At 37.6% G+C, this 25174-nt stretch overlaps 2 protein-coding genes across 5 annotated transcripts in view; both read left to right on the top strand.

Annotated features, from left to right (window-relative positions):
• Positions 1-1569: 1569 nt before the first annotated feature.
• rab12 (RAB12, member RAS oncogene family) lies at positions 1570-12412 on the top strand. Its single transcript, XM_015382249.1, has 6 exons — positions 1570-1975; positions 4592-4652; positions 8833-8971; positions 9983-10072; positions 10262-10366; positions 11629-12412. Exons 1-6 carry the CDS (start codon positions 1738-1740, stop codon positions 11734-11736), a joined length of 741 nt encoding a protein of 246 aa, XP_015237735.1. The 5' UTR covers positions 1570-1737; the 3' UTR covers positions 11737-12412.
• Positions 12413-15239: 2827 nt separating this feature from the next.
• Positions 15240-25174, top strand: part of mtcl1 (microtubule crosslinking factor 1) — a 95707-nt gene continuing 85772 nt past the window's right edge. For 3 of the 4 annotated variants that reach the window (XM_015382238.1, XM_015382237.1, XM_015382240.1), the window contains exon 1: positions 15240-16477. In XM_015382238.1, the coding sequence (XP_015237724.1) occupies positions 15785-16477 (693 nt within the window). In that variant the 5' untranslated portion in view covers positions 15240-15784. The remainder of the gene's footprint in view (positions 16478-25174) is intronic. The other variant, XM_015382239.1, reaches the window with a different exon arrangement.

Raw genomic sequence — 25174 nt, 5'->3', positions numbered from 1 at the left:
AGGAATAAATAAAAAACCCTCAGTGCCAGATTATCTCTTTCAGGTAAGGAAGCTAATTTCTGTGATCTAAGCTTTTCTCCAAAAAATAACTAAAATTGGAATCTCACATTTTTTGTAACTTTAAAATTCAACATTATTTCTTTTAATCTGATAAGTAAGACATTCCATGTTTCTTTGTTTTTTTATGTAACCTTTCCTCAGCTATTTTAACCATACCACATGGAATAGGGGGTTACCTTCATGGGGCAGAGTTTTTAAGTAAATCACGACTCAATATTGCCTCAAAATCAACAAGCTGCACTAGTACAATTTGTGTTTTACTTGCAATTTTCCCTTGAAATTATAAAAATTTTGCAACTGCAAGATTTAAACTTCACTTACAGCAATGATGCACCTTGGCTCCAGAATGACTGAGGAGGGAAGCAAGGCAAATAACTCAGACCAGCTGGGAGCAGTGGTGTCAAAATTACACACATTTGTTACTTAAGTAGAAGTATAGATACTGCAGTTTAAAAACACTCTGGTAAAAGTTCAAGTATCAACTTGACCTCTTCACTCAAGTAAAAAAAAAATGTATTTGCTCTAAAAACTACTTAAAGTATAAAAGTATAAAGTAACCTTAAAAAAATAGCCAGATTTCCTTTAGCTAACCAATGAGTGTTTGCATTCTATGACTCATCCAGTTACAGTACACTAGTTTTCACTAGATGTGGATGGTGCCAATAATCTGCAATGGATGGCGCATATGATGTGACATAAATATTTATAAACATTAAACCAAAGCCAAGAGTAATGAGTAATGTTTGTTTTAAAAATGTAAGGAATAGAAAGTACAGGTTCTTGTGTGAAAATGTAATGAGTAGAAGTCAGAACTAGGAAGAAAAATAAGTAATGGAGTAAAGTATAGATACCTAAAAAGTACAGTAAAAAGTACAGTAACGAATTGTAATTCGTTACTTGACACAGCTGGTTTGGAGCAACAACAGGTCAAGTCCAGTGCAGTCAGCAAACCATGCTAATCAAAAATAGCCAAAGGAAAATGTTAAAGTATGAAGGGTAACCTATGTGGAGTTGCAATTGGATAAACCTGTGATAAATCTGTTAACTTTACACTAAGCATGCATGTATGTATGTGTGCTGATGACAGGGGCAGCATGTCCATCTCCATCCCTGCACCAAGCTGTCAAAGCAGACTTCCATCTAGGATAGCACCCACTCTCCCCATCCATCAAAAGACATGGCCCTCTGACCCAGTGGGCAAGGCAAATACATCCCCGGACCAAAAATTATTAAATGAAAAACGTTCTCCTAAAATTAAGACATATATTATAAACCAAAAAAAAAAAATGTACATAGGTATATTTAGACACCTTTGCTTTTGTATTTACAATCCATAAAACAACTAAAAGCATATGAGGTACATTCATTAAATTTTTCATCTTACAAACATAAAAAAAGGAGTTATTCAATTGACTCTTTTGTGGTTTATTATTTCTTTTTGTTCGATTTTATATTCTAAAATGTAAATATTTGGATAAAAAGGGTCTGGGAAACGGAAATGACGTCACGGCATTCACGGTCTCTAATGGCTGAACAACAACAACTATTAGCGGGCACCAAACTTTCCCTAACTTCCCCGGACAACATAGAAAGTTGAAAGTAGCAATTTAATTTGGAGGTACTTCAGCTTATGTTTGTTCACATGATACGTTTGTTGTCATAAATGAGGAATCATTGATGGATCCAAGATATGACATCCCGCGGAGGGCCGCCGCCGCCTCCTCCGGTGGCAGCGGGGGCGCCGCTAACTCGTCCCCCGCTCTGGGAGCTCAATCCCGCCGCAGGAAGATGCCTCCCCGACCCGCTGACTTCAAACTTCAGATTATAATTATCGGCTCCCGTGGAGTTGGTAAAACCAGCCTCATGGAGAGGTTTACCGACGACACTTTCTGCGAGTCATGCAAATCGACAGTAGGTGAGGTTCGGGAGTAATTTTTTTTTTTTCTGCTTTTCATTTGGACAGTTTTAGTTGGTCAGAAAAAACAGGACCCGACTACTTCCTGGAGGAAAAAGACCGTTAAACCTCTAATGGAATGAGTCGAGTGCTATTTCCTCAGCAGAGCTAATGCTAACTCTCCGCAATGATTAAGAACTACAAAGTTTCAACATAGTAACCGATTAAAGTTGGAGTTTCCATGTTGGCTTTTCGAAATAAACTCTTCACGTAACAGTTGCTGTTATAAAATGTGTTTTATGTGCGAATTAATATGAAGATAGAAATATTTCCTTAAATTATAGTTCCCCTTGGAGCCTATTTAACCGACTCTGGTCCAGTTGACTCACTATAACCAATCCTATACTTTCAAATGTGACGTTTTCTTGCAAACAATGATGTTTTACGTTTGTGTAATCAAACATAAATGCATATTTCTATTGTTTGATGTTGTAAACAGTCCTGTGACCTGGACCCCATCCAGCCATAAAGCCCAGTCCTAAAATAGCCTCAAACAAGCAGCTGCTATGATGGAGCTCCATGTTGTTCCCTGTCATTCCTGTGACCAAGCAGCTCACAGATATAATGTTCCTCTAAGCACAGGCCACCTGTGGATATTTCTATGTTTTTCATACAAAGTTGTGTTTTCATCAATAATAGCAATTTTGTTATTAAGTATGCAGTAAAAAGTAATAACATAGAATAGAAAATCCCTTAATTGTCCCTAAATTGGGAAATTCTGGTGTTTATAGCAGCAAAAATATTATAGAAAAAATGGTCACACAAATGTGGATTTTAGAAAAAATGTACAAGAATAACATAATGAAGAGTTAGAAGCTAAACAATAAAATAATGTACTGTAAAGTGTTGTAACAATATAAAACTGTGCACCTGGAGAATGAATAACCAGTATACAACTATGGACATTTTTACAATAACGGATATTTGAAAACTATCCGTTATTGCAAAATGACAGCAGCGTGTTATTTAACTAAAGAGGTAGAAACTGTGCAATCACCAGTAAGGTCAGTTGATATAAATACAATTTTTATACACCTTGGACATTCTTCACATATTTTCCCCATTGCAACTTCAATTTGTAATTTAATTTATAGGGGTTTTATGTAGTTAGCCAACTGAATTTTTCCATCACAGGGTTGTCATGACGCAAACATTTCAAACTCAATATTGATCACCAGGATAATATTTGATGCTTGATACCAAGTCTAATACCAATGGGATTTTAAAAAAAAAGGAAATATTCAAAGGCATGAAAAAAATTAATTAAACTAGAAAAACCCAGCCGTTTCATGTGCAAAATAAATAATACCAGAAATCTAAAATGAACTATAGCAAAAATATGTAAACAACGCTTTTCTTAACTATCTATACCATACCAAATTGGTATCATATCTTTATATCTATAAAATTCTGAGTACTGACGCTTTCGACAACCCCAGGTTATGAGGGGGTGGTGCATGTATTCATTTTGATTATGAAATGTTTTAAAACATTTTCCAAATTATTTACTAAAAATAAAATAATTATAGTATCTCTATTCAAGCTTTGCGCAAGTGAAGGTTTATTCTTTAGTCTATTCTGTTTATGAAATGTCACCTGTTGGTTTGCAGTGTCTGAACATAACATTTTAAGGTTTTCACCCATTCTCAATTGAATTTAGTAAAGGAACATGATGGTTTGGTCTTTTTACCACACGGACATGCTGTGAACTGAATCATTCCATTATAGCTTTAGATTCTTGTTCACTATAGTTGTTCGACAGATGGCTCAGTCTCCAACCCAGTTGTTAGTCTTTTGCATACTTTTTGCTTCAGGCATTGCGCAGTATTTAGCTCCAAAGAAAAGTGATCCACTGCCACCATATTTTATTATCAATACCATGTGTTGTTGGTTTTTCTGGCAGCAGGCAATGCTTTGCAGTTAAAACAGAAATTTCATTTGCAAAGCTTTGCATTTTTTCTACATGGCCTTTACCAAAATGCAAATGGGACTTCTAAAAAGTACCTTCTTAAAAGGCTCTCTTCTTGCCGTTTCTAAAAGCAGTACACTGCCAGTTTTCCTGTCAGATTTTTTTTCATCCTAAACTTCAAATCTTCGCCGCTGCTCGATCGTTACCACAGCCCATCTAGTTGTGTATCTAAAAGACTCAATATTTTTCCTTTTTTCTTTAGGCTGATGGCTTAGGTGTGCTGTAATCTTGCTTTTTGATCACTAATGTTCTTCAGCAAACCTCTGAAGTCATACAGGTGGACTTACTCTGTTCAATAACCCAATGATTTTTGAAAATGTTCATGTTTCTATTAAAAGATCAAAATGGTAAAAAGAAGCCTTCACTGCAGATCCTTAGATATGTTCCTGCATCCAATAAAATCCTAACAAAGTACAATGAGGTCTGTTTTTTTAATGGGAGAAAATAAGAAAACGTTTAAGGATATTTATGAAAAGCTTTAAAGGGAACTTTGTTCCATAACTGGAAACTTTAAACCTGCTACTGAAAGAGTCAAAGAAAAAAAAATAGATCAACAGAAAAAATGATGGTATTTTTCTTTATTTTTACCCTTGTGTTTCCTTTGGAAGGTGTTGACTTCAAAATCAAGACGGTTGAGTTAAGAGGAAAGAAGATCAGACTACAGATATGGTGAGTTGTTGACTGGACTCTACTCCAAAATGTTGCTTGTTACATTTTCTGTCTAGTTTATTGGCATACTGGGCTAAGCCAGCTTACACTCTAGAAGAAGGGCAAACTTCGTTATACAGATAACTATTTGCACACGTCCAGAAAAATGTGTGGTTTTAAAATTATACTTAACAGAGTTAAACGTATTCTTTGGGCGAACTTTAAAGTTTGAGCTGCAGCGCAAAAAGGTCTGTCACATAAGGCAGCAAGAGTATCTGATCCTAAAATTCCCAGATAATATCTGGAAAGTAATCATGAATAGTGTGTTTAAAAAAAAAAAAATTATTTAATAAATGGACTGAAAAAAAAAGTTGTTTCATCTTAGCGTAGAACCGGGTGTCAGTTAGCCTGCTTCTTGCTAAAGCAAATGTGTTAAGATCTATTAAATTTATTTTTACTGATGATGTGTGAGTCTGTTAAACCCTAATAATACCTGCCTGTTACATGTCAGAACTAATGTTTCCCCAACTAGTTTATCTAATTAGAACATTTCTTCTGTCAGGATATATAGTTATCATCGTCATTGTGTTCATAACAGAGATTTGTAAATTAAATGGGGGTAACAGATGGATTGGATCATTCTTAACCGCGAGTTCTCTGTTCTTTTATCTGAGACACTGAGTAATAGCTGGATAAGGCTGGAGCCATGGATGTCTCCTCATTTACAAACGTTTATGATGTAATAATGTGATGATGTGGCGTATTGAAGCTGTATAAACTGCTTCTTTAACTGTGATTCAAGGAGAAGTGAGCTCGGTTGGTAAGCGCTGACTTCTGTAACTAAGCAATTTCTCTGGTCTGAGTAAGATTGCAATTTATGTCAGAAATCTCATCTCTTTCTTATTTAATACATATACATTCTGAAGTGTTATTTAAAGAGTTTAGAGAAAGCTTCAAGGCGTGAACACAGAGCTCTCCTTTACAGATCTGTAAAATCAACACAGCTCTTTGGCAAAAAGAGCAGCTTAATGAGATTTATTAATACCTCATATATAATTATGTAGTTAAATGGAACCACTGTGTGTTGTTGTCTTTATAAGTATTGGAACAAAGGTGAAAAAAATTCCAACTTTTCCAACAAAAGAAGAAAACACTTTCTCCTGAATGGAACAAAACAGATAGTAGCCTAAAGACAGAAAAGCAAAAAGTCTTTTGTTAGGTTTTGTTTTGCTCCAAACCAAACTTTCATGGATTTACTTTCAGTAATTACAAAAACTAGATAACATTCATCTGGATACTGAGGATAAATGCATTGTAGACTGAGTTTGTGACGCAGGGTTATTTTTCTCACTGTTTTGCCATTTTAGATTCAATATTGATACTTTTGTTGTTAAGTTTCCAGCCCTCACTCCATGTCCAGCAAACACAACCTGGCAGATACATAGGGACTTAAAAAAAAAAAAAAGTGGGCTCTTGTCCCAGTCAAAAAACAAAAATCCACAATAAATGACTTGTTTCTACGGAAGAGGATTAGGACCACTGACAAAAAAAAAAAGTTTAACTAATTTTTAAATTTTATTTCAGTTTAACATGGGAAAAAAAGTCAGAATTCTGAGAAAAAAGTCAGAATTCTGAGATTAAAGTCAGAATTCTGACTTTTTTCCTCAGAATTCTGACTTTGTTCTCAGGATTCTGACTTTAATCTCAGAATTTTGGATCTTATTGTAGATGGGCACCATAAAGGAAGAGATGTGGGAGCACAGAGCTTCACTGACAAAGATGTGAGTTGCTTGAGAAGGCCAGTGACACATTGTTGAAAAATGACGGAATTAGGCAACTTTTTACGTGCCCGAGGGATCCCCTCATTAATGGAGGAGCAGAAGGTCATTNATTGTAGCCACAGCTGCCCTGGGGCTCACTGACAGAAGCGGGGCTGCCGTACACTGGCGCTACCGGGCCCTCTGACCACCATCAGTAGACAATGCAGGTGAAGTGTCTTGCCCAAGGACACAACGACACTGAAAGTCAGGGCCGGGGCTTGAACAGTCAACCCTTCGATTTCAGGGCAAACTCCAACATCCGACGCCACTGTCGCCCTTCAGCGACAAGTATTGATAATTTTGATGTTAAGTTTCCAGCCCTCATTTCATGTCCAACAGACACAACCTGGCAGATACATAAGGACTTGTTGGGCTCTTGTCCCAGTCAAAAAACAAAAATCCACAACAAATGACTTGTTTCAGATTAAAAATGCAATTATATCAAACCACACACAACTTTCTGTAACGACACATTTTGCATGTTTTAAACACTGGGAAAAGTGTCAAAACAAAGTAATTTCTTAAAATGTCAACCACTAATGACGGTCTTATTTATCTAATTATTAGCTAGTATAAGCATTTCTTACTCTAATAAAAGACCCAGATAGTTATTAACACAAGCCCAACAAAGCTTCCACACACGTTTAAGTACTACAAGGTATATCGCTTGTTACTCTTTGTGCAAAAGCAGCTACTCTTGTGGGAAACATTTCTAGCTGCTACAGCAACAGCAGTGATCAGTTCTTCTTGTTTTGAGTTTTCTATCTGAATAAATAACTTTGATGCATTTGCAGTATTGGATTTGCTGATGGAGATAATGCATACAAAAAGGGCTTGGATGTAATTAATTATAAAGGAAAAAATTAATTAAACCTTAAAAAAGAAATCATAGAAAATTGTTGTTGATCTGTGAAGCCTGTTTGATACATTTTCTATCTGTTGATCAAATAAAAACTACCTCTGGGGCTCTTTTGTCTGCATTAAACCACTCCTGTTATTAGAGTTGACATATTTAGCACATGTTTAGCTCTAGTGGTAGAGTTAATGTTCTGTGTCTGAATAACAAGTCGTTAGGCTGAGAGTGTAGACCTCTGAGACAGGTTTGTTTATTAGTACGGGGACAAAAAAATATGCAAATAATCCAAGTAAGTGAAGATGCTAAATCCTCAAAGTTTTCTTTTTGACTTTAGATAATTAAACTTAGAACAGTCTACATTTAAAATAGTGAAGACAAGTGAAGAATTAAACCCACAGAAAAATTGCAGCTGAACAAAATCAATTTTTTAGGATGTCTTTGTTGTGTAAATGTGCTTAGCTTGTGGGAACTTCACTGCTTGTGTGACTGGCAGATTTGTCTTCCTTACTAACACCCGCCCTCCATCACCATCATGCTTTTCCTCACTCCTCCTGGTCCTCTTTCTGATCTGGAAGGCTGTCGCCTAGCAGGTGTGTGTGGTTGTGTATTTTCTGGTGTTCAAAAGCTCTCATCAGGCTCCACCTCAGCTGTGTCCTGTCTCACCTAACCCTTCCATTTGCTGCTGTCTCTGTCCACTCTCCTGCTCATAAGCCTGACTGTGACTCACTGGGGAAAAGGGAGAAACTAGCTGGCTGAAGGTAAAGTAATACTGCTCGTCTTGTTTCCAATTTAGACCCAGATGATCCTCATTAAAATCATTAAATATGAAATAAAGCACATATTGTTTTAATGATTTTTGTTGTTGTATTTTTCCTCTGATCAATCTGTTAACAGCTGACTTATCTCTGCCATAACATCTTGATCGCAAAGATTTGATCTTCTTTTTTGCTTATACACACAACCGTGGGTGAAAACTTGTGGAAATTGAAAACTCAGCCTCAGTTTTAACTCTTTACTGTTATTTTACCACTTGGGTTTTATTGTGTATAGAGAATTCCATGCCTTCAGCAGAATGTTGCTTCTAGCCACCACAAATTCTTTGTACGGTGCATTGCTGAAATCCAAAGTTTAACAGTAAAACTACAAACCTCAATGTGTTTTATTAGGATCTTATGATGTAGACAAACACATCCTGTTGAAAGTTTAAGTGGAAGGCAATGAGTACATGGTGTTCTGCAAAAAAAGAAAAAATGTTAATGTACCTTCTAAGGAAGGATCATAATGTTATGGCTGTTTTTAATGCAAGAAAATACCACAGAACATTGAAAAGATTTTAACAATGATATGAAACCTTTTGTGTTTGCTTTTAGATCAAGTTTGCATAATTGTTTTTTTTTTCAATAAATACACAGAAAATCTTGTTAAATTTAAAGTTTATTATTTCTGATTCAAAGACTTTTTTTTTTTCAATTCTATTCAGAATTCAGATAAGTTGATAATTTGGGTTCAATCTTTGTCTTTGCAGGGACACTGCAGGCCAGGAGAGGTTTAACAGCATCACATCAGCCTACTACAGAGGAGCCAAAGGAATAGTGCTGGTTTATGATATCACAAAACAGGAGACTTTTGAGGACCTTCCTAAATGGATGAAAATGATAGACAAGGTAAATAACTGAAAAACAAACAAATGTGTGTCTCATATTTAGGCCTGAAACAATCGGTGTAATTGATTATTGAAATATTCGTCAAATAGTGTAGTAATCAATCGTTAATTGGATTATGGGGACTCTAAAACGTGCCTTTAGCTGACAGAGCGACCCACGTAGAGCAGTAATTATGCCAAGATTGTTCAAATATATGTCAACATTTTGCACTAAGCTAAACTAAAAAAAACTATTTTGTCTGTCAATATCTTCTATCCAGAACTCCACAAGTAGAAAAGTTTGGGTTTCACCTGGTTTATATTTGTAAAAATTCTTCTTAAAGGAATCTTTGGCTGTCCAATTAATAATCGATAAATAATTGACCGATTAATCGATTTGTAAATAAATTGTTTGTTGCTGCCCTACTAATATTGTGTCGCATTATTAGGGACATTTTGCGTTATGAAGGGACACTGCAGCCCGGCCCTAGAAGTCCCTCCCCCTTTGTGTGCTGAGGCTCTCTCTAAATTATCACTGGACTGATTGAATCACATATCCCTGTTGTTTTGTTCAGACTGATGACTTCATGGTTATATTTAAGCTCCTTCGTCCATAGCAGCTCTTTTTTCACATGTGGCTATCCTCAGTGACTATCCACACAAACCTCAGTGGATTTTAGTTAACACCTTATAACTGTGTAATGAACAAAAAAAGAAAAACACAAACTGGGTTGCACAGATTATATTTTATAAATTACCAATATATCTAGAAAACTGCATTTGTTCCCCTTTAAATGAACACCTCTAAATAAAACCACTTATCGCCCTAAGAAGTCTCTTAATAAGCAAATGGGTGTTCTTTTTTTTTTTTTTTTTTTTTCTTTTTTTACAAGAGCAGCTTTGTGTTCTGATACCTCCTTTTGGAAAAGAACGGGGAAACTTTCTGAAGCTGCCTGAGCGACAAAAAAAAAAAAATTATATATATGTAAAAGCTGATTTAAATAACATAGGTTTTCCTCTATGCTCTTGGTAGTATGCCTCAGAGGAAGCAGAGCTTTTGCTAGTGGGGAACAAGCTGGACTGTGAGACTGATCGGATCATCTCTAGACAACAAGGAGAGAGGGTGGGTCACACATTCAGACCACTAATACCAATTGGTCTAGAGTAAAATCTTTTCTTTCGTTTGAACTGGCTGATGAGTTGACCCTTGACCTGCTTTATACGTCTGTCATGCTAATGCTTTTCCTCAGCTTTAGCAGATTCTTTGAGGCTGGAGGGAAATTCCTGAATTGTCATTTTCTGTCTCTTACAGTTTGCCTCTCGAATAAGTGGAATGCGCTTTTGTGAAGCCAGTGCCAAGGATAATTTTAATGTGGATGAGATTTTCCTTAAGCTTGTTGATGACATTCTTAGCAAGGTTAGTGTCTTATGATTTTTTTTTTTTTTATTGTTTTTCTTGGGAGGGAGATGCAGTTTACAGCTAAGAATACTGAACATCTTTTCTTATGTTCAACAAAAACGAGTAGAAAGGGATAGAGGTAGAGGTAGACCTGCCTTTACACATTTGTCCCCTGTGTTTTTGTGAAACGTCTGTTTTGGTCCCCTGCACGTTTTACTGTCCAAAAACAATGTCACATTACAGTACACAGACAATCATCGAGGACTAGGACCCGGAAAACCGCAGCTTAAGCTGAAGCCCGCTTCCCTGAATTTGGACTGCCCACAAGCTCCTGATTTTTTTTTTGTGTGTATGTGATTGGCTGTCACCCCTGTCACTCCTGAGAAGCTCACTTTACAAATATCTGATACGCCACTGAATTGGGTCTGTTATTGGATGGTAAAACACCCTGAAGTTAGTTATATTTAAAAAATACTTGCATCCCCCCACTTCTTAAATCCAAATTTCGTCCATGTCTTCATAAGCCGCTTTGGACCAGATTGAGATATTGTTTTTATTTGAAAAGGCAAAGCCACATTTATCTAGAATAAAGCCTACATTAAAGAAGCAAAAGTATGTCTGAATAGGTTTGGTCGCCAGGCAACACTTAGCTTAGTTAGCGGCCGTGTTTAAGGGGAGCTCAGACTGCTGTAAAGCGTTGCTCGGAGTCACATGACTCACTCAGATATAACACTCTAAAGGTACATAGGTGAGCTTTTAGGCAAGCGGCCTGAGCAGAGCATTGATGCGCACCTAAGTACTGTTTAGTGACCTGACAAAAAATAGAGTAATATATTTTAATTAAAGCTAATGATAAGCTTGAGGTGCCTTATGTTTAATTGGTTATGTGAAACGGGACACTTATTTTTTTTCCATTAATTTTAGTGTTTTTGGGGTTTTTAAAAGACATTTTCTGTTGAAATTATACATGATTATTACGTGAATTTGTTGATTATTACATGAATTTGTTTATTATACCTAAACGTCCCTTTATCTTTTAAGTTAAAGATTTGTTAAAAAAAAAACAAAAACACATTTTATTGAAGCTAAATCCTCTGAGAACCTCCTTTAAACTAGGGTCATTAAAAGAATCCTAAAAAGGTACTCACTCTTTAATTTCTTTTTTAGGAATTGTACTTTTAGATATTAAAGTCACAGAAAACCTGTTAAGAAGCCATTATTTGATGCAAGTTTAGTCTCACTAATTCTCCTTTCTGTGACCTTGTCCCCCGATCCTTCAGATGCCTCTTGAAGTTCCTAACAAGGAGCTCTCCAACAGCGTTCTGTCTCTGCAGCCTGAACCTGAAGTGCCACCGGAGTTGCCCCCTCCCCGGATGCGCTGTTGCTGAAACCCCCCCATCTCAAGCAGACACTCTCTGAAACATGCAGCGCACCATCATGACCACATGGTGGCAGCACACAGCAGCACTTTACAATTGTCACCTGCTGCTGTGATGATGCATGAAATAAGCAGTATTACTCTTTCTCTGTTGCTTTCTCTCCTGCGTTACTGAACACTATAAGCTGCAGCACACTAACAATTCAGCCTGGAGAATCTTCTTCCTACCACCCTTCTGTCTACACGTGACCCAGACTACCTCATTGTTTGGATGGTTAACCTAGGTATGTCTTCCAGATGGAGATCCTTCCTAACAGAGGGAATCACTGGACGCCTCACAGCTTCTCTCCCATTTTCCTTTTTATCGTCCCTCTCACTAAGTTTAAAATCCTTTGAGTTGAGGTTATCTTTTAGTTTTAAGACTTGCTGACAAAAGGGATGATTTCTCACATTTCCTGAGTTCATTTCAAACTCCATGTCTCCTGGTACAGTAGACAGGTTTGTATTTTTCTTGGACTTTTGTTGTTTTACCTACTGACAGAATGACTTAAAGTAAAAAAAAAGCACAATAGGAAATAAATATAGTAGCTGTAGTTGTAGCTGTAGTGACTGGATGAGGTTTAGCGGTTATTTGGACAGAGGAAGGTTATACGAGTCATCAATTTATGTTACATTACCTTAAAGTATTAAAATGGCTGTAATGTGGAAATTAATTTGATATCAATTGTAATGTTTTGCACTTTTCAAAGTTTAAACTTGTGTGCAGGAAAACAGAAGACAGGCGTTGTACTTTGGCACTAATGAAAATGAAGCTGTCTCAGCAGTGGCTACGCTCTGTGTGGGATGTAGATGCAAGGGGATTATGGGTAGTGTAGTCTTGGGCATCTTTGTGCAAACCAGGGGAACTCTTTTTTTTTTTTTTTTTTTTTTTTTTTTTTTTTTTTTTTTTTTTTTTTTTTTTGTGATGCTGGCTAACCTGAGGGAAATGACAATAACAACGCCAGCTGGTTTTACATTTTCTTGTTACTAATACTTCTTTGTTTTATGTTTTTTTTCTGAATTCAGCAACAGCAGAGGGAAGAGGGGAGGAGAAAGGTTAAAGGTGACATGGTTATTGTTTGTATAACTCAGGAAACTTGGATTGGCTCAGAGCTGCACAGTCTGGATTTGATTTTGAACCGTAATGAATTAAAGTTGCATCACGTTGGATGTTGTGACATCTAGTGGTGAAGTTGTATACTGCATCTAACTCAACCCGGTTTAAGCCTCACCTTTTACACAGAGAAGTGTTTGTATAACAGAACACGTTTAGACCTTTAGTTATCTTGCATTTCTTCAAAGTTTAAAATTAAGGGCTTGTTTAAATGTTTATTTTTATTTGAGAAATTTTCGCAATATCTTCAGTTTTCATTTAAGACACTGAAAAGAATTGGATCTAATATTAGTTGACATGTTCAACTGAAGTTTTCTGTTTTTTTCAGAATCAACAAGCATTGGTTCTTTGGACAAATACTAAATGTTCAGAAACGTGTTGATAGTATCGCCTATGCACATTTAAGCAATGAGATTATCATCCAGCAGGAGACCCTTTGTGCAGGGATTATCTGAGAACATTTGGATTGTCATCACATGTTTGGAAGTGTGAGCATTTCTTCAGATTGTGCTGTTTGTTTGGGAATGAACCTTCCTCTAGATGTTTTGGCACTAACCCTTTTACTACTTTGTTGTTTTTAACTATACATTTAAAGAATTGCATCGTATCTGCAATGAGTATCCTTTATGATGAATGTCTGTTATATTGTGTCAAACCAGTCTCTGAGTGGACTAAAGGGGATTGGCTGTATTTATAACTTGTGGCATTCTTGAACTAATGAAATGCTATTAAAGATGTCTATATTTATTACTAAAGCGTGAATGTACTTTTTCTATCTCTGAAAGAAAAACAGCATATGTTGAGACAATTATAAAGAGTGGTGGGTCAATGAAAAGTCTTAAATCTGATATGTCAGTTACCCCTATGGAAAGGGATCACAGTTAAAACTAAAACATCTTAAATGGCAAATAAGAATCAGAAATTCCCTCTGCAATAGTATTCAGACATTTTTTTGACTTTATAACCATCCACTTTGGTACAGCTGTACCCTGAAGGCTGGTGAGCAAACGGCATCATGAAAACTAAAACGGCACACACGAAAGCTTTGAGCATCAAATATTAAAATGTCTGTGGAACAGCAAACATAGCAGAACATGGGTGACCAGCTAAACTGACAAACGAAGATTAAGATGGAAAGAGCCAAGAGGCCAATAGATGCTCTGGAAAGGCTGCAGAATTCCACAACTCAGGTGGGAAAATCTCTTGAAAAGACCATAGTTTTACGTCCTGTTTAGGGAAGTTTTTAGTCTTGTAAATGACACAGCAAATGTAAAAAAAGAGGCTTTTATCAAAATGGCATAAGAAATGTAATAAAACAAAATGCTCTAGACAACATGGATTAAAACTAGAACTGATGATGCCCTTTTCAGTTAAGCATTAACAAGGAAGGACAAGGGCAGACTGCAGTGTGTCATCCGGTCTGCTGAGAAGGTGATCGGCTGCAATCTTCCATCTCTCCAGGATCTGTACGCCTCAGAGGTGCAGGCTGATCCCTCACACCCCACCCACAAACTATTTCAGACACTTCCCTCTGGCAGGAGGCTGTGGTCCATCAAGACCAAAACCTCACGCCACAAGAACAGTTTCCTCCCATTAACTACCAGCCTCATCAACAAGGTCTTTGCCCTCTACGGAGGGCTTATTTGTCTGCATCATCAACACCAAATCAAATTCCTTGTGAGTGCAAACATGGCAATGAACTTGACTCTGATTCTGGTCAAAGTGAATACAAACACAGGAGACTACATTGCAAAGACGATCTAAAATTTAATACAAATTTCTTGAAATAAGTGTATTTAGCCTTAAACTGAGCAGGAATTAAGTATTTTTACACTTAAAGTAAGATATTTAGATATAATGCACTTGAAATAAGAGCCTGCAATCGCATTTTTTCTTATCTTAAATGTAAATGGTCTTGTTCCATTGGCAAAATGTCTCACCTACCTGCTCAATTAAAAAAAAAAGAAAAATTGGCTATGATTTCAATTTTTGCTCGGTGGGATGAAGGTTTGCATTCAGAGCCAGACATTAAAAGAAACAACCTTCAATTACCAATTTGTTTAAATGGCCTAGTCAAAGCCCAGGTCTAGCTCTAACTGAGCATATAGCTGTTAACAGAAACTCCACTTAATTTTACAGAGCTTTAGGTTGTTATGGAAAGAGGAATTAGGCCAATTTTACATTTCTGTAGAAGTACTACGGTTGTAGAAAGACATGCAGCAAATAATGATTCGGTTTCACTCTGGTTCCTGAAATCAACCACAGCTTTCTGTCCATTTATTGGAGAGTTTAGAAAGTCGTAAAACGAACTTTCACTTTAATACTCTATGAGAGAGGTGTTTCCTTTATAATGTCCATAAACAGGGTGGGGATTGGAGCGTGAGAGAAGGTGTCCAGCAGCCTGTAGGACATGCGCAGCAGAGCGCACAGCAGCGCATGCGCCCCGCAGGAATCCACGGGCGTCGATCCTCTCACCGCAGCGGTGGCAGATTTATTTATTTTTTATTTTTTTGTCACATATGTGGAGTGCTATTCACGGCGGGACCGGTGCGCTTGAAACAGGAATGGAGAGCCTTTCTGCGGAGGAGGAGGAGGTGTGATGCGGCTCCGACTCACTTCTGAGGCTTGAAGAGTTGAGTTGAAGCAGCCCGGGCTGCAGATGCAACCTGCCGGTAATCCCATCTCCTTTATTGCGGTGTTTCCTCAGAAAGCTCCACAGGCAGAGGGGAGTACAATGACAACCTGCTGAATGATGGAGTAAAAACGAAGCTCGCCGCAGGATGCGCATCCTCAGCCCGATCAGGGAGAAGAAGGCACATCAACCCGGCTGTTTCCCTTCAGGCGCGCGTCACAGCCTCCCCCCGGTGCCGTGGATTGATCGCCTCCTTCATCATCCTCCTGTATAATGGAGAGCTCCAATGGCTCTGACTCCAAGCCGCAGAGCCAACAGTTGGAGAAGAAGAGGCTGAACCGAGCGCCTTCCCCTGCCAGACCTTTCCTGAAGGATGTGCACCCCCGCTCCAACAAACCACCTGCCATCGTCCCCAAATCCCCGAAACTCAGCAAGCAGCATCAGTCCGCCGCGGTGTCCACAGCGCATCCGAACCGCAGCTCCAGGCGCAACATAACAGGGGCCAAAGAGAAACCAGCCGCGCCGAAAAGTAGCACCAGGTCCCCCGCAGCGAAAAAGCCCAGCAAGGTGCTGCAGCCTGCGGCAGCCGCGGAGCCCAAACCCGCCAGCACCAGCAGCCCGGTCCTCAGCAAAGGCAAGAAGGGCAAACCCACCGCGGGGCCTCTCAGCCATGGATCCCCGATCAGGGTACCCACCGGGGCCACCCTCGGCCGGGTCACCCAGACGGACAGCAGCTCCGACCTGTCGGAGTCCGAGCCGCTGTCTGACGAACACAAGCCGGTACCTGCCAGCGACGCAGAGTCCGGTACCGGTTCTAGCGACCGGGATCAGCCGATGGGGGCTCTGTCCTCTCAGGGGCCCCAGAAAGCGCAGAAAGCCTCCAGCAGCGCAGGAAGCAAGGCTGCAGCAGAGGATGACCTGCTGCGGGAGATAGATGAACTGAGATCTGAAAACGACTACCTCAAGGTACGGGTCGGTGTTTCATAGAAATGTATAATTCTGGCAGCCACACTGGAAAAAAACATCTACAAAAAATAAGTATAAATGCCTCAGAATTAAGCGTATTTATCATTAATTTGAGTTGGTAAATTAGATAGTTTGCCTATGTAATGAGTATTTTTACTTTTACAGTAAGATAATTAGATGATATGCACTTGAAATAAGACAATGCAATAGTGTTTTCTTACTTTAAATGTAAATTGTCTTGTTCCATGGGCAAAATGTGTCTTTTACCTCCTCAATCCAAGAACAAACACACTTATTTTAAGAAAAAAATATTTATCTAGATTTTGATTTTTTTTTTCAGTGCAGGGCCGACCTCTAGAAAGTTTTATGATGGGTGGGCAGATGGGGGGGCCCCCAAATATAGTTTTTAATTTTCTTCTGATGGAGCTTCAAATACAGACCCACTTTAAAACACAGCAGCTTTTAAGTAGTTCTAGAAAACATAAAAGTAGATCTGTACATCAAGTCATGCAAGAACATGAATATTTTATGAAGTGTGGAGTATATCACTGCCCTTTGCTGAACTAACAAAGTCAGAAAATTGCAGGCTTTATACTTTCCACGCTGAACATTTTCAAAATTCAGTGGGGTTTTGGATGCCCTGTTTTTTCTGTATATCAGACTTAGAGGTATACTGGAGGATGTTCTTTTTCCGGGTGGATCATCTAAATAAATGGTCCTCCTAAGTTTCAATCATTCTGGTGAGCTGTTTATGTAAGGGTGTCCTACGTGCTCGTCCCCATTTTCACTTACCGGTGGTGAGTCTGACATAGTGAACAAATTGCAAATCGATGCAAACAGCAACTTTTAAACAGAGCGTGCACGAGGAGAAATGGGCTTGTGCACGCTCTCACATACATTTAATAGGCGTTCTCTCTTGGGAGCGGGTACAGGGTTGTGCATGTGCTTTTTCTTTTGTTAAGGTGGAGCGGGCGGGTCTTTTCGTGAAAAATTCGTGAAAATCCTCCACTATACCTTTTAAAGTTTCTGCACCTTTATGTGTTTACAATCCAACACCTACTGATGCATTGCATAGATGGATATATATTTGTTAACATCTGTTGTTTTTCTTTTGTTACTACTTAATGTTTGAGATCACCAGATATATTTCAATATCAGTCAGTAATTCTAGATTGATACAAAGAACAGTTTTGGAATAATGTTCTCTAAGCTCAAAAGCTATACAAAGGCGGACTAAATTGTAACCATGAGCTGCCACCTAACTGGAAGTTAGGCTTTTACAGAAGTTAGTCTCTCCTCTGCTGAATCATTTTATTTTGACCACAGTGGAGGATTTTTGAGTCTAACTGTTCATTTTAGTGTTAGGCTGCAGCCTGAAGATGAAGAACTCCCCCAGACCATCACACAATCTCACCCACATTTCACTGACTGTGATAGTGCTTTACTAAAATGCTGTGATTGGTCGTTTTGTAGGCCCTTGCAAAATGTGTACTTTTTTAAAATTTTTTTATTTGTTGTTTATGTGAATCAGACAGTCTGGTCATGGGAGGAGGTGCAATGGGGTCAGTGGGGGGTTGGTGCAGGTAATTTGTAGGGCTTCCTCCCTTTTTGACCCAAAACATAAAAGTCAAATACAGGACATGTGATTGTTGTTTGTGCCCTTGACTTTTTCCGCTTTATTATAGTTCATTTTTTATCTATATCTCAAATCTAAACACGTTTTCCATCCATCATGTCATCCTGTTAATCCTCCTAACCCTCCCCACGGGTTTGACCTTTATTGATGGGAGTTTTATGAGGAGGGGCTTCATCCTGATGTCACTTTTTTTTTTTTTTTAAGGATTTTCCTATTGTTTTGGTTCAATCTAAAGCCTGCTCTAATATAAAGTCTCATATTTTATCCTTTATTTGGGACAGATAAATGCATCTGTCCTGATAAGAGCCAGATTGTGCAGGAGGTGCAGTTTAATATACAATACAGTCCTGTTTCTATCTCTTTCAAGATTATCTGCAAAAGCTGGACAATTCAAACAGGGAGTATGTTTTTTTTTTTTGTTTTGTTTGTTTAACTGCAGCTTGTATCTATAAGTCGTAATGAAGTGCTCTTCCTTTCTCCTTTACTGCTGCAAGTTGCTGGAAAATGACAAAGGAGCAAAAAAAAGCAGATTATGCAACACACACTGCAGACCTTTTTTTGTTTAAATTGGGAAAAGGAAAGGGCATATGTGAACGTCACGGGGTGTAGTATTTCAAACTTGATCATGCGTTTCTGCAATGCTTTTCTCTCTCATTCGGTGGAGACAGAAGAGAGTTAATCAGCTTTACTGCCTTTCTCTGTAATGGATTTATCCCCCAGGACTTGATAACAGTCAGATGTCTCATGTGTTAGAGGGGATGGGTTCATAGACCCTACCCTGCCTGGCTGTCCCTGCCCGCCAGCTGGGTCTCTGAGGTCCTTTACCAGCCCCCCAACCCTCATGAACTGAAATAACAGGGAGCCCTGACTGTCTGTCTTTAACAACTTGGTAGAATGCATTTAGCTATTTTTCCTTTTTTTTTTCTTTTCTTTTGGGTCTAAGGTTTATCCTGTTGGATGCTAAAGAAAAGCAATTTCCTGTTAGGTTGCTGTAAATTTATTCATTAGTTTTTCTTTAACTAAAGGTTGTTTTTTTCCCAGTCATTTCCTTTCCTGTTCTGGAGGACATGTAAATGTAAATGTGCATAAGAAATAAATCAGCATCTTCTTAAAATTTCTCAAGCTGAAATAAGATAGTCAAATATGAATTTTCTAAATACTTATTCTATTCTATCTTATTTAAAATAAAAAAGTATGCAATAAAAATCGATAATTTTTAAATAAATTAAACAGAATAAAATTTTAAAAACACTTTGAGGTATAAAGCATCTTATTACTCAACCATATTACACTTTCTAGTGCTTAAGCTTTTAAATATGTTTTTTATTGTCTTTATACAAGAAAAGCAACTAAAATTCTTTCATAGAAAAAAGGAAAATTATCTTTCTAATCGTTGTCTATTCATTTGTGATTAGTGTTGTTGCTGGCAGTTGATTTCTATGTCTGAAGATTTAAAAGAGAAGCATATCAAAAACAAGAATGAGGCAGTCAGAGGTTGCTAATAAATGTTTTGTTACACTTAAATCAGGCATCAATACAGAACAGTGTCCTCCTCGGTAGAGGGCAAAGATGACCGTCTGTAGCTTAAATCTGAGCTATTTATCCAATAAGGGGGAAAGTCGAGGAATTGTGTGACTGCAGCCAATGAAATAGGAAATTAATAAGGTATTTAAAAACATTCTGCATTTACCCTCACGTTGAATGACTGCTTCAGATAAAAACGAATAAAAAAATCTTAAAAAATGAATTCAGTGCTGAACATGCATCATTACCATAATACCTCGCAAAACCGACACTGATATACTTCCAGTTAGTCGTGTGAAAATGAATCAGCAACAATTAATAGAAGCAACTTAAAGTCTCACTTTTTACCTTCTTACTCCTGTTTAGCTTCTTACTCCTGTTTAGCAGTGTTTAAGTAAGGTGGATGTCAAATCATTTTTCATTTTTCTTTCAGAGGCGTCTTCATTGAAGATTTTATGAGATATGACTACCGGCTATGGGTTCTGATATAGTGAAATGATGAGTCCAGCTATTAATGTGTGATTTGTTGCAGAAGACCCACTCTGCAGAGAGAATTTGTCATAAAATATGTAATAAGATGTAAGCATATGAGTCCACAGAGGAAACGTTAAAGCAGCCCTGTGTGACATTTATTCACTTTTAGCCTTTAAAGAGGCATTACAGAGGTTTCTAATGACTCTGCCACAGGTGGCTTTAAAAAAAAACAAAAAAAAAACGTTTTTTTCACCTTGCGTGGAGTTACCATTGGTGACTTAGTTGAGCTGGATGCCGGTCAATTCTGAATATTCACAAAGTCCATCTTGAATATAATGATACGATTGTTTTCTAGATCAGACCCATTTAAAATGGACGCACTTGACGTAACATCCACCAAACAGCGAGGGAACTTTTCACCCGAAGTAAATTCAGCAAAATAGGCTACAAGCTTATAAGCATAAGTGCTGAATTACTGGAGTGTCAGTCTGCTAATCAAATCATGTTTTGTAAAGGGTTAAATAAAAAGGCTTTTTTAAAGATATATTTTTTTAAAACGTACATAACATCTCTTTAACTTCCAGGTTTAGTGCCCTATAAAGTAACTGGAACTACTAAACTGTCAGAAAACAAAAAGGGCTCCCTAAATGAATCTGATAGCAGACCACTTTGGACCAGCACACTGAGAAGTCACTGAGTCACTTGGAAAGACAAGTCCACATTTTCCTTCAACCCCAGATGGCCTCGGCAGATGGCCGCTCACACAGAGCCTGGTTCTGCTGGAGGTTTCTTCCTGCTAAAAGGGAGTTTTTCCTCTCCACTGCTTCTATAAGCATGCTCAGTATGAGGGATTGCTGCAGAGTCAATGACTGGATGCATTCAGCTGACAGAAAACTTTTAACTTGATTTTAGCATGATTTAATAAATTTTCTCTGTAAGGAGCCTTGAGATGACATATGCTGTAAATGTGTGCTATAGAATCAAATGTATGCCTGATCAGGTAGGTGCTGTATCAATTGTGTCACTAAACAACGGCTTTTTAGGGTTTGTTCTTCTGGTTTAAGGGAAACTCATATTGCTGTTAACTGGAGCTCTGGGTCACATGATTCTCTCAGTGATGGTTCAGACCCTTTCAGGTTGCAAAGTTTTGAGAAGTACAACCCACATGGAGCATCGTTACTAACCAAGTGCTGTGTATTGACCTAATGATCATATAGTGGATCTCAAACTATGCTAATACTTGCATCAAAACCTACATAGTGTCTACTGATGGTGGTCAGAGGGCCCGGTGGTGCCAGTGTACTGCAGCCCCGCTTCTGTCAGTGAGCCCCAGGGCAGCTGTGGCTACAGTGTAGCTTGCCACCATCAGTGTGTGAGTGTATGTGTGAATGGGTGAATGAATGTAGTGTAAAGCGCTTTGGTCAACTCTCCTGACTTGAATAAAGGCGCTGTATATATTACATGCCATTTACCATTTACCATAAAAAACAGAGATAAGGCTGTCGATCCTAATAGAGATATCTATATAGTCCTGACTTGGTATTATGCTCCTTTCTCCCAGGTTGCTGTTTCAGTTGAATCTAAAATATCTTGAACCACACACTAGGTCAAGTCTTAACTTTTGTAAAAAAAAAAAAAAAAAAAAGGAGCAATGAAGCACAGAAAAAACAATTCCCTACTTTCAGAGTTTTGGTGCTTTAGGCTCAAAGGCATACCTTACCCTATGATGGACATGTTTTTTTTTCATGAAATATTTTTAAATTAATTGCTTAAAATTGAGTGCATGCAGCACTACTGTAGACATAGTAATATTCAATATTCAAAAAGGTCCTAGTTTTGAAAATGTTCCACTGATAGTTTAGTGACTATTTGTACAAAACTAAAATTCAAAATTAAAAAAACTAAAGAAGTGATCAAAGCAAAAGCTGAATTTAACTCAAATAGCCACCTGCTGCCCTGTGGATTCTGGCTTACGCAGTACAAAAAGTCAAAATACAGTTCGTTGCTTGCTTTATTTCTCCATTCAGACAAACAGGTTACAGGCTTCACAGGATTCTTCTATTGCTCTCACTTTGATTCCTGCACCTGTTCTTTGATTGACTGACTGACTGACTGATTGATTGACCGGCTGAAAAATGAGAACTGTGACTGTGACTAAGAACTGCAAACTGGTAAAAAAAAAAACATATGACCACCCACGTGCATAATGAGCTACCTAAGACCTCCCTATTTATACTGTGTAACACCAACATCCCAAGCTAAAATTAAGTAAGTGAATCACTAAAAAAAAATCTTATTCTAAATAACAAATCAAACTAAATTCTAAGAATTAACTGAAAATGGAGAAATAGCTCCTACAGATAGTTTATGGTGTCCCTAAAGGCCAGATCCATGTGGATACACTGCCTAAATGACCAAATACAGTTGCAAACACATATAATCTTGTCTCATTTAGGACGGGGCCTAAAATAAGATGGAGTTTATTCTTTAAAGGTTCAGTCTGTACAACATAAAGACATCTAGTGGTTCAAATTTGAAATCCCAACTCACCGAATATCTTCCAGCTCATCCTTGGTTAAAAAAAGGAGTAAAAGTGGAATTGGAAATGCAAACGTCTGGCTCTAAAAACTTTGTTACTTATATATAACATTTATGACCTCAAACTCAGTTCAAAGCCAGGAGCAAACTGTTCATAGAATCCAGGGCACTCTTGTAATAAACATCAGAGGTTCTCTTTAAGTATAGAAGTAGAGCTGCTGTGTCCGCTGCTTTGAACCTGTCCATCGATTGGTTCGACCGTCTGCGAGGTCATTAGCTCCTTCCTCTGGGGGCCCTGCTCAGATAACACAGGCCTCAGTGCTTTCCCAAATCAGGATGGATTTAGATATCTTTAATTGACACACTTTCCCCTCTCTCATTTATGTAGCCAATTGTCGTTTCATCACATGTTGAGATGGATATCTCTGGGGAAATCTACAGAGCAAACAGGGAAATAAACTGATCTCAATGAAGCAATTGATGTAGCGCCTCAGCTCTGCAGATAAACCCAGACCAGGATGTTACATGTTGATGTTAGCATCCATCCCTAAGGATAAGATACTTTCAGTCAGTGATGGCTGTGATGTCATCAGCTCGGAGGATACCTGCATTACTGGAGCTCATATGTAATCATATGAATTTAGTAGCATAATATACAGAAGAGTAACATTATTGCATCTCTGCTTTTATAGATTTATATCACAAAATAACTTAATGCCATCCTCATGATTAGGTAACCTTCTCGTGATCTTTAAAGTCCAAATTTATCACATTACATTAAATTTTTTTTTGTGCAAAATAATTAAAGAAAAAACTTTTTTTATTTCCTAATTGGACTTTCTGCTTTAATTGTCCAGTTGTCCTAAAAGATTTGTTGATTAACCTTTTCTTGCAGAAAGCCTAATTAATTTCTCTATATAAGAGAAAATATGTTTTCACAGTTTAAAGCCTAAAAATTAATTCCTTTCTGTTACAGGATCAATTTAAAATCCAGGTGTTCATAGGAGTACATTTGATTAGAGGGGGGGAAATAATCACTAAATAAATAAATATAATTGTTAATGGAACGCTGAATCTCTAAACTACTTTTCAGAATTAGAAAGAATAGAAAACAGGCTGAACAAGTGAAGCAGAAGTTTTATTTCTTTACAGCTCTGTAAAGAATAACACTTGGGTAGTGGTGGCCTAGTGGTTCGTGCATTGCGCATGGATCCCAGAATCCAAGCCCCACTCCCATGTATTTTAAATTACATGCTCGTCTAGAGTTGTCATTAGCTACTGTAAGAAAACCAAATAGATAATTTAAAACAACAGAAACTGCAAGAAATAAGGCTGCATGAACAAGTTTTTTTCTTTAGATCAACCATTTGATAATCAGTTTTTGAAAACAGAGGCCTATTGTGGACTATCATGATAAATGAAAAACTAGTAGAAATCAAAATTTGTCTTTTCAAATGCTACAGGCTCATGTGTCATAAAATAAAGGCTGTGCGTGTTGAAAAGGAAGCTTAGGAGACTCTATAATGCTGTGGGCCTCTTTCTCCTCTAGAGTTGGGTGTTTTAAATGCACTCTAAAATGTTGAACTGCAGCTGTTTCTTAAATCTGATATGAAGCTATTTCATATAAAGATTCAGTTATATTGGTGCTATTTATTCATTTATACCAGGTCTCCCATTAAATATGGATTGTACTAGGAACCAACACTGGTGAAGAGACTTTATCAAACATTTAAGAGCTTTCATTTGGGCTAATATCAGTTCTTAGTAATCGAGGAAACTAGTAACCTTTGTCTTAAATCGCTGCATAATTTCAGTTGTATTGAAATAAAAATGTGGAAAGCCGCAATAAAGGCAAAATGACAAAACCAGGTCTGTCTAATCAAAACAAAATCTATAAATGAATGTGTTATTGTGCAGAAATAGGTAACATTTTTTCAGTCTCAGTGGGATTCAGTGACCGAGTCATTTCCCTCATCTATACCACTACTACTACTTTTATTATTTATGTTGCACTTTATAAGAACCACGGCGGCAACAAAGTGCTTCACATTTAAAAACAAACACTATAAATACTACAAGTCTCAAAACCTACTTAAGCCTTCAAAAAAGGTTAGGATGAACTTTCCTAAAATATCCACTGTATAAAGTTTGATTTATGCTTCCAGAGTTTTAGAACAAAAAGAAATATCAATTAAACACTTTAAAAAAGGGTGTTGCATTTTATAATAGCATGATGTTTACAAAAAAAAGAAAAAGAGAAGTAAACTGAAACAATGTTATCAGCATTAACGTAGTTTGGTTGTAGAAATTACAGTATATATATTTTCTATTTTATTGCCAAAAAAAAAATAAAAAATTCAGTTCTAACCCTTAGTTCTGCTGCTAAACTTATTAGGAGCCCCTGTGGATGCCTTAAAAATCAATTGTGGCTTAATAAATAATCCTTCGTTTGTATACTGGTAAAATTCAGTTTTCAGTTCATTTCTGCTTCGACTGTCCAGTTGACCTACAGAATACCTTTAGTG

The sequence above is a fragment of the Cyprinodon variegatus genome, unplaced genomic scaffold (genome assembly GCF_000732505.1).
Source record: "Cyprinodon variegatus isolate N-32 unplaced genomic scaffold, C_variegatus-1.0 Scaffold253, whole genome shotgun sequence".
NCBI lineage: Eukaryota > Metazoa > Chordata > Actinopteri > Cyprinodontiformes > Cyprinodontidae > Cyprinodon > Cyprinodon variegatus.
The sequence above is the reverse complement of the archived record's forward strand: the minus strand, read 5'-3'. Positions and strand labels throughout refer to the sequence as shown.

Coding starts and splice junctions, on each gene's coding strand:
- rab12 (XM_015382249.1), top strand. CDS start 1,738: ATGGATCCAAGATATGACATCCCGCGGAGGGCCGCCGCCGCCTCCTCC. Junction 10,073..10,261: donor CTAGACAACAAGGAGAGAGG/GTGGGTCACACA, acceptor TGTCTCTTACAG/TTTGCCTCTCGAATAAGTGG. Junction 10,367..11,628: donor TTGATGACATTCTTAGCAAG/GTTAGTGTCTTA, acceptor CCGATCCTTCAG/ATGCCTCTTGAAGTTCCTAA.